The sequence below is a fragment of the Barbus barbus genome (genome assembly GCF_936440315.1).
Source record: "Barbus barbus genome assembly, chromosome: 8".
In the NCBI taxonomy this organism is placed as follows: domain Eukaryota; kingdom Metazoa; phylum Chordata; class Actinopteri; order Cypriniformes; family Cyprinidae; genus Barbus; species Barbus barbus.
The window spans coordinates 2,559,146-2,570,250 of record NC_136736.1 but is presented as its reverse complement, the minus strand read 5'-3'; the positions used below and the strand labels follow the sequence as shown (position 1 = coordinate 2,570,250).

Here is an 11,105-nt window from a genome sequence, read left to right as displayed (position 1 = left end):
ACAGGCTCGTCAGGTTGGCGTCACACCCATCAAGAGCAGAACTGGTTTGGGTGAAAGCAGCCACGCCTGTGTGTGAGGAGGTGGATCGGATCCTGCTTGAGAACTTTACTACGGTATTACTGCAGTAATCAGATTTGAAACATCAGAAATGAGATCCAGACAGCCATGAAATGTTACAAAAATATATTTACAAGTATCAGAACGATGCAAAAACATTTCTGTGAAGGAACCAAACAATACAAAAATCTTTTTTTCTTCACAAACATACCAAGATTGTGTGTTTGACCACTAGGAACACAAAAGGGAAACTTCAAACGGAGACTTGCTTCATACAAAACTAAGTGCAGGGTTGTGAAATCAGATTCAAGGAAACGCATCGAGTCCATCCATGAGTTACGCTGTTCAACAGGCTACAAAAGACAAGCTGTGGCATATCTATTAATCATTTGGTTTTTTTTTAAGCTTTCCTGGGGACGTTTGTTTGTTGCAGTAAAACTAAACTCAACCCCTAGTAACTGGGGGAATAAAAACCAGGATGATATCAGGACTGTTTTCTGCCTAAAGTAGGATGAATCCAGTTTATCTGGCTTCCTGGTGAACTTCCAGGAGAACAGTGCTAGATGTGCTTACCTTTATAAACATATGCCATCAACAATCAACAGCAATGTTACAACAGAAAGTAGCCGAACTGAAAAATATAGACATGGAAATATTGACCTAACTTGTGTCAGAAAAATATGTCTAATATTTACATTTTATTAAAACAGCAGGCTACACCTCTATTCTTTCTATGTTCTTTAGAGGCATCAAAACATCAACACTCACTTTACAAAACACAATGGGTGAATCTCACGAAAACCCGTCAAGAACGAGTCCAGACCATATTTCACAAACAAAAAAAATAAAATAGAAATACATTTTGGTCAAAAGAAAATAGAGCGTATTAAGATGACATTATTTTTATGACAATTGTCACCCAAATTCTTATTGTAATGCCAATAATAATAATAATAATAATAATAATGATGATGAAAATCAAGGTAGTATTTGTTGTCTTTCCTTTAATAAAGATAAAAATGCTGTAAGTTATGAATTTACAAGTAATTGTTGACCTACTTTTTCATTTACGCAGAATTAATTCACAGTATTACACCACTGATATTACAGTCAAATACTTTTTATTGCAAAACATCTATTAAACAAAAGAAACTGTGAAACTTATGTCCCAAATTATTTAGCTGAATCAACATAAATTAAGAGCAATGCAACAAATACCACCCCGATTAATAATCAGAACTTGGTTATAGGTTTATCTTAAAAATAATGTCTCAATACAAAAAATATTATTAATGGAGCTAAATGGCTTTATTTTACTTATAGGTTGAATTCAGATAAAGTGGGACACGTTTTGCCATTGACATTACTGAGGGGAATAAGTGAGCCAATTATCCTGAATATCCCATTTCATCAGATTTTGGGGTGAAATATGACCCGGGTGTGTTTTGTTGAGATTGACCCCCACACACTCACTGCTCCTGTTTCTCCAGCGCCGTGCCTGTCACAAGCAGCAGGTTACAGGCCATGAACTGCACGTTGAGGATGTTGCTAGTGCTGCCTGTGTACTGTCCGATCAGCTCGCTGCTGGAGCCATCGCTGGGGGCGCTGCCGTGGGCGCTGCGTATGTCCCACACCCGCACAGAGTTGTCCATGGAGGCAGAGGCCACCAGACTGCTGTCCTGACTGAAGGAGAGGCTGGTGATGCTGTCGCTGTGACCCCGCAGGTCTTTGAACAGGCTGCCGGACGCCAGGTCCCACAGCTTCAGTCTCTGGTCCTCTCCGGCCGAGGCCAGGTACTTGCCGTTGGGCGAGAAGGCGAGCGACAGCACGGGCCCGCGGTGCCCGGTGAACAGCCTCACAGACGCCCCCTGCTGCGTGCTCCACAGCCGCACAGTTTTATCCGTGGAGCCAGTGGCCACATAGTTGGAGTTGGGGTGGAATTTGACGCAGTCGACGTCAGAGAGGTGTCCAGCATAAAGACGGAGCGGATAAGTGCGCGCAAAGCTCCAGAGGCGCGCGGTGCGGTCGTGGGACGCCGTGGAGAAGTAGAGGCTGCAGGGACTGACGTCCACGTCCCAGATGGGGTAGGCGTGGCCGCGGTACAGGACGGTGTTCGTGAAGCTGTTCAGATCCCAGAAGCGCACGGTGGAGTCCTCCGAACAGGACAGCAGGCCGGAGCCGTCCGTCAGGAACGCAGTGCGGTACACGGGGCCGCTATGAGCACGCAGGGTCTTTATCTCACTGCCCGAGGAGTCCTCGTCATCTGCCTGATTACAAACAAAGATACATGCGAAAAACTCCAGATGGACGGAAACACTTTAAACCACCTAAAAATGAGCATGATATAATAGCAAATATGTGACCCCTGGACCACAAAACCAGTCATAAGGGTCAATTTTTTTAAATTGAGATTTTTACATTATCTGATAAATAAGCTTTCCATTGATGTATGGTTTGTTAGGATTGGACAATATTTGACCAAGATACGAGTATTTGAAAACCTGGAATATGAGGGTGCAAAAAATAAATAAATAAAATCTAAATATGGAGAAAATCGCATTTAAAGTTGTCCAAATTACGTTTTTAGCAATGCATATTTCTAATCAAGAATTAAGTTGACAATTATGGTAGGAAATGTCCAAAATATCTTCATGGAACATAATCTTTACTTAATATCCTAATGATTTTTGGCATAAAAGAAAAATCAATAATTTTGACCCATACTATTGCTACAAATATACCATGCGACTTAAGACTGGTTTTGTGGTCCAGGGTCACATATAGTAGAAGAGTATCGATATTGTTGTACAGTTAATCAGATTTTTGACCAATTAATGCAACATTTACAATGTTTGATTTTATGTTCATATAAAAATAACATGAAACAGAAATTAAAAACTTATTTATATATTTGTTTGTAATTCAAATATTCGTTGGTTTTACTCAAAAATGTCCCGAAATCTCTGTGCCATCATCCGAGGTTTAAAATCTTCTTATATTTATGTAAATATGGAAATTTATTAGTATGTCTGTCTATTTTATTAATTTATAAAATATTTAGTAATTTAGTAAAGAGAAAACAAGTGTTAATTTGTTTTATTTAATTATACTGTATTTTACTGTAACATTTGAATCTCCTGGAAAGACTGTTTGGTTAAAATGAGGGTTTATTTGAATTAAATAAATTCAAATAAATTGAATTAAATTAAAAAGAATCAATTTTTATTGGGAAAAAAAAAAAAAAAAAAAAGAGGTGTATTAAAGTAATGGGGTGTGTGCACTTGATTATTTTATTGATTAATTTGATATTTAAATAAATGCATTTTTTTATATATAAATTAAAAGCAGTAAACAAATACTATCATGATGAAAAAACTTTACCATTTAAATATCTCATTGTATTTTTTGCATTACAGTATTGAGAGTTTGTCATAGAAATAATGTCACACGGCAGAAAATATTAATTGCTGAATGGTTAAATTTAGTTCAGTTGTTAGTTCTTTAGTTATGCAAAACAAGTTTAAAATATTATTTATGCATGTAAATTTTGCTATCTCCTAACATGCAAGTTTATATTAGTGTAAAATTAAATCAATAAAATATTGTTCATTTAGTTGTGTTAAGTGTTAATTTCCATTATAAATTACAATGTATTACACTTCTGTACTTCTGCTTGAAAAGTCTCTTTGGTCAAAATGAAGCTTTGAAAAAAAAACAAAAAAAATTAATAATAATAATAAAATCCTTGTAACCTATGTCAGGGCAAATAAAGAGACACATAATGAAACCCATCAAAAGACTGAAAACTGTCCAGACCCGTAATTTCTCTTTAAGCTCCATTAGATGTGCTGCTGCTATGAATGAATACACATCAGCTGCCTAAAACCAGAGAGACACTCACCTCCTCCTCCAGCACATCACAGGCCAGTCTTATTTTAGACACGTCAGTCCTGTGAGGTCCTGCCTTCAGCTTCCTGGCCCGCAGACTCCACAGCTTGACGGCAGAGTTATCGAAGCCTGCCGCCAGCAGGCGGCTATCTGCAGACACCTCGGCCGTGTTCAGCAGCTGATCCGTGTGCTGGAAGGCGTAGAAGCAGACGGTAGTGAGCGAAGGCGGACCTTCCCGTACGCGCTTTATGCAGTCCTGCAACGCCTCCAGTGCCGCCTCGCTCTGAGGTAACCCCGCTGTGACCTCCACACGCTCCGCCCCCTCCGCCCCGTCCACCGCAGCCCATGTAGCGGAGGAGGAAGTGGAGGTAGTGTTTCCCGCTCCAGTCCCTGGGCCGTACAGCTGGTAGTCGGTTCGGCGCGTTGCGGTCACCTCCACCTAAGACAACAGGAGAGGAATGACTAATTACAAAGAAGACAAAGACTCTTGTGATGTAGGTGAACTGGTTTTGGTTGACTGCTCCCTTGCTGAATTGAGTGGTTTGTGATTTGGAAGGCGTTCTGTGCGGCCCACACCTGCACATGTGTGCTGAGCACCCAGCAGATGGCGCGGTTGTCGTCACTCTGCAGGTAACGCAGCAGGTAGCTGTACGCTTCATCCGTCAGGTGCACCACATACTTGTGATCCAGGAGCGAGCAGAGTTTAGGGTTTGAGGTCACATTCTGGAACAAAAAAAATAAGTATCAGTATACTGCAAGAATGACAGCTCCCTTGCTGCTGTGGAATACTGCATCCCACAATGCAATGCTCCTATTATTAACTGCCTGACAATTGAATTTTTTTTTTTTGGTGCACCATTAGCTACTACAACTATATTCACAGTAAGAGACAAGTGAAAAAAATATTAAGCAAATACTTTGTTCAAATTTTATATATATAAATATTAATTAGTGCTGGGCAACAATCAAATTTTTTTAATCAATTAATTTTTTTTGTGATTAAATCACATTATACACAAAATTCAATAACGAATTCAAAAATTAGTTTGTGCACTTTTTCCTTTAAAAGTACTGCTATTTGAACAAAAGTGAAATCACATTTGGTTTGCAAACAAAAAATAAGGTGCTTTTTTTTTACAGCTGTATTCCTTTTACATAGCAGTTAAAATACTGCTTGTAAATCTCAACTTAAACATTAATGTAATCAATATAACACTAAAGCTAATTGCCACTGCCAGGGCATTAACATTTTTATAGAAAATATTTTATAGTTTGTTATAGAAAAACAAGTTAAGTCAGAGTCCAGAGCCTTGATCATAACATTATAAGCTTCCGAGTAGAGACCTACACGATCGCAGCAGAGAGCGGCGCGGGACAACACTTGATGGACGAGCACGGGTGCGGGCGGGTACACTGTGTGCAGCATGCGGGAGAATAAGGGTGTTATTATACTTATTTGTAAATTGCTTTCACACACACACACAACACACACCACACACACACACCACACACGATTAAGAAAAATATATTAATTCGCACATTTTTTCCAAAATTAATCGTCATTAATCGATTAATCCCACCTAACATTAAAGTTTAATTATACTTTTATATTGCAATAATTTCACATTCAAGCTTCAAATTAATGTAGAAACAACAAAAAGTATATTTTTTATTTTTGTTTAATACCATCTTTTTATGACTGAAGGCAAATATCAATACCAACTTAAGAAGTATTGTTCATTCTTAGTTCATGTTTACTAACGATAATAAATGGAACCTTATTCTAAAGTGTTACCCAATTTGTTTTATATACATATTTGGAAAGTGTTATTATATATATAGGTTATTATTTTTATATATATAAGTTTATATGTATATAAATGTGTGTGTGGGTACAATGTTTAATCAACTAAATCTTTCATTTATCGATTACAGTTCTTTTTAAAAAATTGACTCGTTTTAATAAGTGAATTATAGAAATTTAAATGTAATAATTGTACATCACTTCACATGATGGGTCATGTGACAATGTTTATTGTGGCATAATTCCCACTGTTATGATAATTATTAGGGATGGGACGATACACCTACCTCCCGATTCGATACTATCACGATACTTGGGTGCCGAAACGATATGTATTGTGATTTTTTAAAGAATTTCGATTCTACAAGTATTGCGATTTGATATTACTATACGTTGCGATTTTTGTTTGTTTTTAACTCTAGACGATGGGAAAAAGTTGAATGATACACTGTCACAAAAAAAAAAACACAGTCACTATTGCGATTCGATATTACAATTTATTGTGATTTTTGTTTGCTTATTAAAGACTAGACAATGGGAAATGGTTGATTATACCCTTAAAATAGAGGGTGTTTCTAAACTTTTATTTCAGGAGCATACACATACACAGTGTATATTTAAAGTACCTTGAACCATGAAACTTTAAAGTACCAAAACCCTCTGTTGGGCGCTAACTTGATTGAAGAAGGGTTGAACAAAGTGCTAACTTCTCCCCTCCACCTCTTAGGAAAAATAAAATAATGAAATAAAAATCTGGATTCTAGATTCTGAGGTAAACCAATCTATTTTTAAATTGTTTTAGAATTGCGATGGTTGGGTGAATCGATTTTTTCTCCCACGCTTAATTATGTTTTTAAAAATAATATGCAGTATACAGTGTGCACTATCAAGTATTCAGAAAGTAGTACACTAATATTTAATTCCAAACATGGGTTTCTCTCTCTTCCTACCAAACACAAGAAGCAGTTTCAGTGATAATGTAATAATTTAGAACAGAAGTTGCTGAGTAACTGATACTTTATTGATGCGTTTAAATCAGTGCCACAGAGAATTGATAGGAAATTAAGTTTGGTCAGTCTTGTAACAGTAAAGTAACTGACCTGAGGCGTGACGGCTCCTCGTAGCAGGTCTACGATTGCTTTCTGCTCAGGGTCCTGCTGGAAGACTGAGTGGAAGCGACTGTAAAACGAGTCTACCGCCCCCTTCAGGCCACACCGCACCATGTCCAGGTGCAAGTAGAGGAAGAGTGGAAACAAGACGCCGCTCACCTCCTTCACTAACGGTGCTTCTGCATCTGAAACACATAGAAGACGGCTGTTAAAACCAGAGCACGTGAAGATTAAAGCATAGAAACAGAGCAACACCTACCAAAATCTGAAAGCTACACCCTCCAGTGGGCGTAGTTCTCAGAGTAATATGACACAGAGATGCAAACAGAATTTATTTTAAAAGATATTTGCAGTTACTTTCAGGTATTTTATTACCATGTGTCCAAAACAGTAATTTTTCACAAAAAAATCTTGTTGCAACATTGTACAAAAATCAAGACTGAATATATTTCCCATGAAATCCCATGTTATAAAAGATGGAGTGCTATGCAGGCTATTTAAGACAATATTATCTAATTAGATGGCAATGCTGACCTAAAATGCTAAATGTTTACCCTCGCTCTCTTCGCCATTCCCACATCTCAGACCTCAAATACATAATATTATCCTTTTTAGACATAGATTTTGAAGTAAAGAGTAAAGAAAATACTATACAAAACTTACTGAAACAACCATTGGCCAGTTGCATAAACTTAGTCACCATGTTAAGACTGTGCCTTAAGAACTAGTTTGACCAACTAGCAGTGGCCAAGGGGTAATCAGTCTTACTTTTCCAATACAAATAAGACCAATCTACCTTTTCATAACTGAATTTAAAAGTTATGACCAGTCTTGAAGAAAAAAACTTAGATAATTAACTTTTTAAGACTAGTCTAAACAGTTTATGCAACCGGCCCCAGCTCTTTATTTTATTTTTATTTTATTTACCCACCCCACCACCACCATAAAAACACTTTCTCATTGATCGAAGCAAATCTCATTGGTGACCTTTTGTTATCTCAAAAACTGAGTTGTCACAGAAAGGTAAGGAGTTTGCATCTATGATTACACGTTGTTCTCTACTTTTGTGTCCTTAAACACTGATTTTATTGGGGTCGACAGCTTATAAAAACGTAGTTCTGGGTTTTTAAGCTTGTTTGCTGTACACCTTGTCACACAGCAGCTTTTAGACATTGAATTGTTTTTTTGTTATAAGTCAGAAATTATAAAGGAGGCAGCTTCCCGCAATACAAAGTCAATGGAGAGGGTTGAATTGTGGGCATGGCCTAAGTGCTCTCCGTCTCGTTTAGGAGAGCATTTGTGAGGAGTTGATCTCTCACCCTGCAGGAAAGAGCGCAGTCTGGAGAACTGGGTCTCGTACTGCTGCGGGTCAGACTGACACGGGGCTGTGGACACCACATTCGCACAGCTGGACTCCGTCTGAACTGCTCACAGCAGAAAGAGAGAGAAATGTGAAGATGAGCATCGCTATTACTATCATTCAGAGTTAAAGGCCTGTGTTGATTTAAAGTGCAGTCACCTGTCAGACTGGCTGCCATCTCCTCAGCGGAATGGGAGAGTTTGGCCCCCTTCAGAGACCCATCTGTGTCTATGTACTGTCTCCTCTTCAGGTACTGGGTCACCGCGTACTGGATCTGCTCCGTCCGCACCCGCTTCATCTCCTGGTGGAGACACGTAACACACAGTCTCATATATCTCTGTTCAAAGCAGACATTAATGCTGTGCAATGCAGGAAAAAACAACAACATATAGACTAAGGCTGATGATACACTGGGCAACTTTTTGAGAAATGTTGCTGTCAACAAACAACCAGTGAGACACAGAATGATGTAAAATATCCAGACAGAAATGCATTAACCATTCTCAATGAGAAAGTGCCCAAGTAACTCAAAGTGATTGAATTTAGAGAATCATAAGACTGTTTGAATATTTGTTTTGATTTCAAGGAATCATAAAAGTGCTCAAATATTTGATTCAATTTTAGGGTATCATAAGCATGTTGAATTTTTTTATTTGAGTTCAGGGAATCATAAGATTGAATATTCGATTAAATTTTAGAAAACCATTAGAGTGCTTGAAAAATTGGACTCGATTTCAGAGAATGGTATTGACACTATTTTATGGCGTCCTTGTTACACATTACATGTACTCACTATTAATTAATAAATTATGCATAAATACATGCCATGCATAACCATATAGTAAGATGTACTTATAGTACATGTAGTTAATTAATATTACTCCGTACTTAAATACATAATTACCCTTTAACAAGGACACCTTAAAGTAAAGTGTAACCCTGAGAATCATAAGAATGCTCAAATATTTGATTCAATTCCAGAGAATCATAGGAATGCCCATTTGATTCGATTTTAGTTAATCAAGAGTGCTTGAATCTTCAATCACGAGTCCTCAAAATATTTGATTCAATTTCTGGTCATCACAAGCATGTTCGAATATTTGATTAAATTGACACCATAAGCATGAGTGACGATTTCACCGGACTTTAGGGAATCGTGAGTATGCTCTCGAATATTTGCAATGCATATATGATTCGATTATAGAAAATCATACGTATTTTGGAATATTTGAATCGATTTATTTTTTATAAGCAAGCAGGAGCATGTGATTCGATTTGAACGTTCGATTCATTTTTGAACATTCTATAAACTCGCGCGCCGCGCTCCAACATTCGATTCAATATCCGAGCATCACGAGCATGTTCGATCAGTCGATTCAATTCAGACGTTCTATTTAAACGCGACTTTAATGCCCTAATAAGGCTGCCTACGTAGGTAACTCATTATGATTTGAAACACAGACAGGAAATGCAGGTTATTTCTGTGCAGTGCAGCCACATGTGAATCCATTAGTTATCTTCAGATAGGATTGATGACGTAAACTCCTTGAATAAATCAAGACTGCTCAGAATCCTGCAGGTCACATAAACGCGCGGCCTCAGTCTCTGAGCTCATCATCACACTCTGATCTCAAAAACACTCAACTCGCAGCGCCTCAGACTGTTTAGTAAAACTGTTAAACACCTACTGCATAATCCGTATGTGACAGTCCTGGAGAAAAGTGCTGGTTTACGCCATGGAAGAGGAGCTCAGGAGAAGGCTGCTGCTCCCCGCCGCTCTCTCTTATTCTGCGAGCGCGCTGAGACAACTGCCGCTGCACTGCGCCATCTAGCGCGTCCTCCGCGCAAACTAATACTTTAAAGACTATTGAAGCACATTCGGTAAACTCTTATGCCCCCTCACCTAACCAAAAGGCCAACTATGAGGGTATGTGGACCCTTCCCCCGAAATGCATCTAACAAGAAGGCAGAACAGGTCTCTGGTTCCATGGCACCCCATCTGATAACACTTGTTTTATTGCTCAAAGGAATGCGAGAACTCACTTTTTTCCCCTTAGGAAAGAGACATGGACTCATAGAAAAACCTTTCTTTGAATGAACACACATATCTTCAGGTCATTGTGTATATTATTACTGTTCTTGTATATGTTTTGTGTATTGTGTCCTGTTTTATGCATGCTTATGATAGAACACTAGTTAATATTACCTCGTGTATATCATGTTTAGTCTCTATCAATTCGTCAGGGTAAAGTATTTCAAATTTGGGATAAAATTTCTTTCTAATTTCTTCATAGTTAGGGCAGGTGGTAAGTGTGGGCAGATGCGGCTCTCTTTGGGCCGCCAGTGCTGTGGATATCTGCCCGTCTCTATAGTCAAGAGTATAGTTGCTCAGTCTGTACCTCGTCATTTGTCTTCTTACTTTTCAGTCTTTCACTGTACTCAGATATTCTGCAGTTGTGTAATATCTATTTAGGGCCAAATAAGATTCAAGTTTATTTTCAGTGTCCCGATGCTGGATGTTGTTAGTCATGTTAGTTTGTGTTTGCAGCTTCAGGACCATCTGAATCAGGGGATTTTTTCAGGGTTCACTTCATGGTTTTTAAGGGCTTCAAAATGGTAAGAGTTGGGGTCGCTCATTTTTAGGTGATTCCAAAATTTGATGGCTCGTTTCTCAATGTGCATTAGTAGACTGCATGCGTTGTTCGGTGTGTTCCTCTGTACTCTGAGGATAATCTTATAGAACTCAGCATGCAGGGCTTCGATTTGGATTTTTGTCCCATTTTTCAAATTGGTGATTTAGGAGAGGACCCCACACTTCACTGCGATATTGGAATATTTTGAGCCAGATTCTAATTGGTATTTCAATTTGGATAATTTTTTTTGATGG

General features: G+C 38.3%; 1 protein-coding gene across 1 annotated transcript; it reads right to left on the bottom strand.

Annotated features, from left to right (window-relative positions):
* Positions 1 to 167: 167 nt before the first annotated feature.
* On the bottom strand, positions 168 to 10,018 carry LOC306873405 (TAF5-like RNA polymerase II p300/CBP-associated factor-associated factor 65 kDa subunit 5L). Its single transcript, XM_079422671.1, has 7 exons — positions 9,907 to 10,018; positions 8,378 to 8,519; positions 8,178 to 8,282; positions 6,850 to 7,043; positions 4,522 to 4,668; positions 3,959 to 4,384; positions 168 to 2,324 (listed from the first exon to the last, which is right to left on the bottom strand). The coding sequence occupies exons 2-7, from the start codon at positions 8,514 to 8,516 to the stop codon at positions 1,527 to 1,529; spliced, it is 1,809 nt and encodes a 602-aa protein (XP_079278797.1). The 5' UTR covers positions 8,517 to 8,519; positions 9,907 to 10,018; the 3' UTR covers positions 168 to 1,526.
* Positions 10,019 to 11,105: the final 1,087 nt, after the last annotated feature.

What these genes read in the sequence shown, in the direction of transcription:
- LOC306873405 (XM_079422671.1), bottom strand. Translation starts at nt 8,516, where the DNA reads ATGAAGCGGGTGCGGACGGAGCAGATCCAGTACGCGGTGACCCAGTAC. An exon ending in GATGGCAGCCAGTCTGACAG is followed by an intron (nt 8,283 to 8,377) that starts GTGACTGCACTT and finishes TGCTGTGAGCAG; the next exon opens with TTCAGACGGAGTCCAGCTGT. An exon ending in ACTGCGCTCTTTCCTGCAGG is followed by an intron (nt 7,044 to 8,177) that starts GTGAGAGATCAA and finishes TATGTGTTTCAG; the next exon opens with ATGCAGAAGCACCGTTAGTG.